Source organism: Gekko japonicus, unplaced genomic scaffold (genome assembly GCF_001447785.1).
Source record: "Gekko japonicus isolate JY-2015 unplaced genomic scaffold, Gekko_japonicus_V1.1 scaffold4700, whole genome shotgun sequence".
Lineage (NCBI taxonomy): Eukaryota > Metazoa > Chordata > Lepidosauria > Squamata > Gekkonidae > Gekko > Gekko japonicus.
In genome coordinates, this window is record NW_015165977.1 from 30,924 (window position 1) to 35,833 (window position 4,910).

General features: G+C 48.6%; 1 protein-coding gene across 1 annotated transcript in view; it reads right to left on the reverse strand.

The window, feature by feature from the left end:
- Nucleotides 1–3,096: 3,096 nt before the first annotated feature.
- Nucleotides 3,097–4,910, reverse strand: part of LOC107110677 (mesotocin-neurophysin MT-like) — a 3,447-nt gene continuing 1,633 nt past the window's right edge. Inside the window, exon 3 of the mRNA XM_015411479.1 lies at nucleotides 3,097–3,134. Within this exon, the coding sequence (XP_015266965.1) occupies nucleotides 3,097–3,134 (38 nt within the window). The remainder of the gene's footprint in view (nucleotides 3,135–4,910) is intronic.

Genomic DNA, 4,910 nt, shown 5'->3' on the forward strand with positions numbered 1-4,910 from the left:
AGTTCGGCTACGTGCCGGGGTTGTGCCGGCGCAAGGACGCACCGGCGATCAAACGCCCGGCTTGCCGCACAGCTTCCCGTTGAACCACCAAGGTAGGTGGTTGCAAGTTGCGGTGGATTTTCGTGGGAAGGGCCAGTTCGGGTACGGAAGCAGGACGCTTCCCAGATGTTGTGGTGTGATCGCGCCGCTTTGCTCCGCCCCCGAACTGTCCCGCTCCCGGCCCAAATCGCCTAGTGTGAACGGGACCTTAGTTATTCTAAACAGTGAACGTGTTCCTGTTCCATCATGGCTTCAATAAAATACTACTTTGCTACAAACGTGTATTAATTTGTAAGTTGTGGGGATCGGACACCTAATCGCAATCATTGCGAGAGATGGCTGTCCAGCTCCGAGTAGCACCTTAAAGAGGAACAAAATTTGTGGCAGGGTAGGAGCTCTCGTGAGTCCCTGCTCACTTCTTCAGAAGCGCCCTGGGTGCTATTTACAACAAACTGTGGATTCAAAGCAGTGTTCCCTCTAAGCTGAGTCAGTGTGAGCTAGCTCACATTTTTTTAGCCTCCAGCTCACACTTTTTTGTCTCCGCTCAGGAAGGGAGGGCTCCAGAGCGAACGAATGTATGTGGTAGCCAAATCGCTCGCTCACAACTTGAATGCCAGTAGCTCACAAAGTAGAATTTTTGCTCACAAGGCTCCACAGCTTAGAGGGATTATTGATTCAAAGCGCAAGTACCCGGAACATAGGCCGCGGGCACACGGGCAGGAAAATGTGCGGAGGAAGCGTGGCTGTTTGCCCCGGGGCAAAATAATGCACGATTGCACCAGCAGACGTACCATGGAGGTCCCATGGAGGTCCCATGGAGGTCCCGTGGTAGGGGGGAGGTGCCAAGCACACCACAATCCTGCGCTGCGGCAAAGAAGCGGCGCGGCGCGGCAAACGGGTGGTTTTTTTCTCCGGACACCAAAGTGTGTGCATGCCCTGTTGGGTGCTCGTGCGCATCCCATGGACAGTTGGGGGGAAAAAACCTTTATACAAGGGGGCATGGGCAGGCGCTGGAACTACCACCAGAAATGAGATTAGACGCCCGCCCTTGCCCCGCTGTTACCGGAAACTAGTATCTCCGAGGTACTAGTTTTTAACCGTGCATCTTCGGCGGGAAGCCTCGGGTTCGGCACGGGAGCTCTACGCTTCCCAGATGTGGCGGTGAGATCGCGCCCGGAAAATCCACCTATCTACCATCTCTCTAGCGTGCCTAATTCTCTGTGTGACTGCAGCCATAGTTGATTTTCCCGGTGTCTGAAAACTCACTAGGGAACCGGGAGGGTAGCACGAGTGAGCCCACTTCGGTGCGGGAGACGGACGTGGGCGTCTGATCAGCGATTTTAAATGCGAGAGGGAACAGCGGTGAAAATCGATCAAAATGACCGTGTGACCGCGGCCAATATGATTTAATGGGAGATGCTCTGACATGCTTTAGAACTGAAATAGATACGGAGTGGCCACATTCTTACATGTAGGTTTGCCAGCCACCACGTGGGAATGTGAGATCTTCCAGAATTATAACTGATCTCCACACTACACAGCTCAGTTCCCCGGGAGAAAACGGCTGCCTTGGAGGGTGGACTCCGTGGCATTCTGCCCCGCTGATGTCTCTCCCTTCCCTGAACCTTGCTCCGCCCCCCAAAATCTCCAGGAATTTCCCAACCCAAGGTTAGCAATTCAACCTGCTGGGCAGATGGGCAGGTATTTGAATATTGTGGGAAATTCGGGCCATTCCCAGTTTGCCCTTAGATCAAGGAGGGAAGCCGTATTACTCCGTCTGTAGGAGCTGCGGTGGCTCAAGTGGTTAAGACGCTGAACTGCAGGCTTTGGAAGGTCGGTAGTTCAGCAGTTCGAGTCCCGAGTGTGCCGCATGACGGAGTGAGCTCCCATCTCTTGTTCCAGCTCCTGCCAACCTAGGAGTTTGAAAGCAAGAAATTACAAGTAGATAAATAGATTCCACTTCGGTGGGAAGGTAACAGCGTTCCGTGCGCCTTGGTGTTTAGTCATGCCGGCCACATGACCACGGAAACGTCTTCGGACAGCGCTGGCTCTTCGGCCTTGAAACGGAGATGAGCACCGCAACCCTAGAGTTGGACTCGACTGGCTTTCGAGCAAGGGAACCTTTACCTTTACCTTTAGCAGGAGAAAAGCGCAAGAGTCCAGGAGCACCTTAAAGACTAAACATTTATGGTAGGGGAGGAGTTTTCGTGTTACTGATGACTTCTTCAGGTGTGCGTGGAACTCAAGACCTATCCGAAGGACTGCTGTGTGGCGACTCATGAAAGCGCATACTGGAATGCTGTTAGTCTTTAAGGTGCCACTGGAGATCAGGCACGGCTCACTTCTTCAGATAGATCAAGAGGGGTAGCCACGCTAGTCTGTCTGTAGCAGGAGAAAACAGCGAGAGTCCAGGAGCACCCGGGCTTTTTTTAACGGGTGAACATACCGGAATAGAGTTCCGGAACCTCTTTGACAAAATTCTTTTTAACATGTTTAAAAGCTCATAGGTTTCCGGTATAAAGACTGAAAACTTAATTCCCCTCTTGAGAGTTCCGGCACCCTTTTTCCCAAAAAAGAAGCTCCGAGTAGCACCTTAAAGAGGAACAAAATTTGTGGCAGGGCAGGAGCTCTTGTGAGTCCCTGCTCACTTCTTCAGAAGCGCCCTGGGTGCTATTTACAACATTTGCTGGGGTTTTAATATGTATCTTACAGTTTCGGTGTGTGGTTTTAAAATGATTATCGGTTAGCCCTCTTGGGGGCTCTTCGACTAAACAATTGAAATGGGAGCCCCCTTCTGTGTCCTCCCCACTTCATAACCGAAACGAGCAATTAGATACAAAACAAACCAGTGAATCGCTTTATTGCAAAGTCAAGAGACCACATAGGAAAGCATTATTATTTTTTTCTGCTGTTGTGCAGCTTTAATTTTGCACAGCCCATAGGCTCTCAGTGGACACATCTGACACGTAGACACACATCCCATCAATGGGGCATTGTTGCCCCACAGGTTTGTAGCCCAAAAGTGCACTCCTGTCATCTGTATCACTCGGTACCTTCTCATTCCTGATCGCACATCGAGTCCAACGTACAGCCCTCTGAAAAAGCAAGAAAACACGTCAAAGAAACCCAAATAGACAATGATGCATGCAGCAAGGTTTTATTTCCTGGAAGGTGACGATCTGATGAAGATATATTGTTCCCGAACCAACCAGAGAGGCAACTGAGATGCCAAAATTCCAGGGAATACGTGTTCAGACATGTAAAATATTGCCTGCATCCTGAGCAGGATAGTTAATTGCAGGGAACAAGAACTCTCTGATATTCATTCCTGTTCAAATAATACCCTTTCTTTTGTACTACTACAAAATTTGTGGGGGTTTTATCATCAACTTTTATCGTTTCCTACCACTCAGATGGCTAAAATGAATGTATCTGCACTAAAACAACATAGACTGCAGATTTTTGTACTTCTCTCTCTCTGACCTTGGGCACCCTTGTAATGATGATGATGATGATGATGAAGAAGAAGAAGAAGAAGAAGAGATTGGATTTATACCTCGCCCTTCACTACCCAAAGGAGTCTCAGAGCGGCTTACAAACTCCTCTCCCTTCCCCTCCCCACAACAGAAACCCTGTGAGGTAGAAGAAGAAGAAGAAGAAGAGATTGGATTTATACCTCGCCCTTCACTACCCAAAGGAGTCTCAGAGCGGCTTACAAACTCCTCTCCCTTCCCCTCCCCACAACAGAAACCCTGTGAGGTAGAAGAAGAAGAAGAAGAAGAGATTGGATTTATACCTCGCCCTTCACTACCCAAAGGAGTCTCAGAGCGGCTTACAAACTCCTCTCCCTTCCCCTCCCCACAACAGAAACCCTGTGAGGTAGAAGAAGAAGAAGAAGAAGAGATTGGATTTATACCTCGCCCTTCACTACCCAAAGGAGTCTCAGAGCGGCTTACAAACTCCTCTCCCTTCCCCTCCCCACAACAGACACCCTGTGATGTAGGTGGGGCTGAGACAACTCTGACACAAACTGCTCTTTCAGGAACAGCTGTGCCAGAACTTGTGACTGACCCAAGGTCACATCAGCAGGTGCATGTGGAGGAGTAGGGAATCAAACCCGGTTCTCCCAGATTAGAGTCCGCACACTTAACCACTACACCAAACTGGCTCTCCATGTAGAAAAAAAATGTCATAAATATACATAATAGGCAACAGAACAAAATGGCACCCTTAAGACCAACAAAATTTAATTCTGGGTCTTATTTCATGTGCATGCACGCTTCTTCAGATACACTGAAACAAGACTTCCTCAACCATTACATATGGGGGGGGGGGTGTTAGTTGCCAGGAAGGGCTATTCAGAGTCAAGATGCATAAGTAACTGAGCAATAAGTATAGCTAAGATTGAATTAAAGCAGTTGGTAACACCTGTGAATACCACCAAATTAGCATACAGATACTAACAGAGCTAATAACCAGATATGAGAACTGAGTCCAGTGGCACCTTTAAGACCAACAAGTTTAATTCTTGGTATAAGCAAGAACTGGATGATTTAGCATCTGTAGTGAGATAAGAACCCGATATCTCTGACAAGCCCTGGAGGTTCCATTGTCCTGAGTGTTGTAATTTGCAATTTCTTGCTTTTGAACTGCTAGGTTGGCAGGAGCTGGGGCCAGAGACAGGAGCTCACTTCATCACATGGCACTAGGGTCTCAAACTGCTGAACTACAGATCTTCCAATCTGCAGCTCAGCGTCTTAACCTCTAAGCCACCACAGCCCCACGATTGGATTTATATGCCACCCTTTACTTGAAGTCTCATAGAATCATAGAATGTTAGAGTTGGAAGGGACCTTGCAGGTCATCTAGTC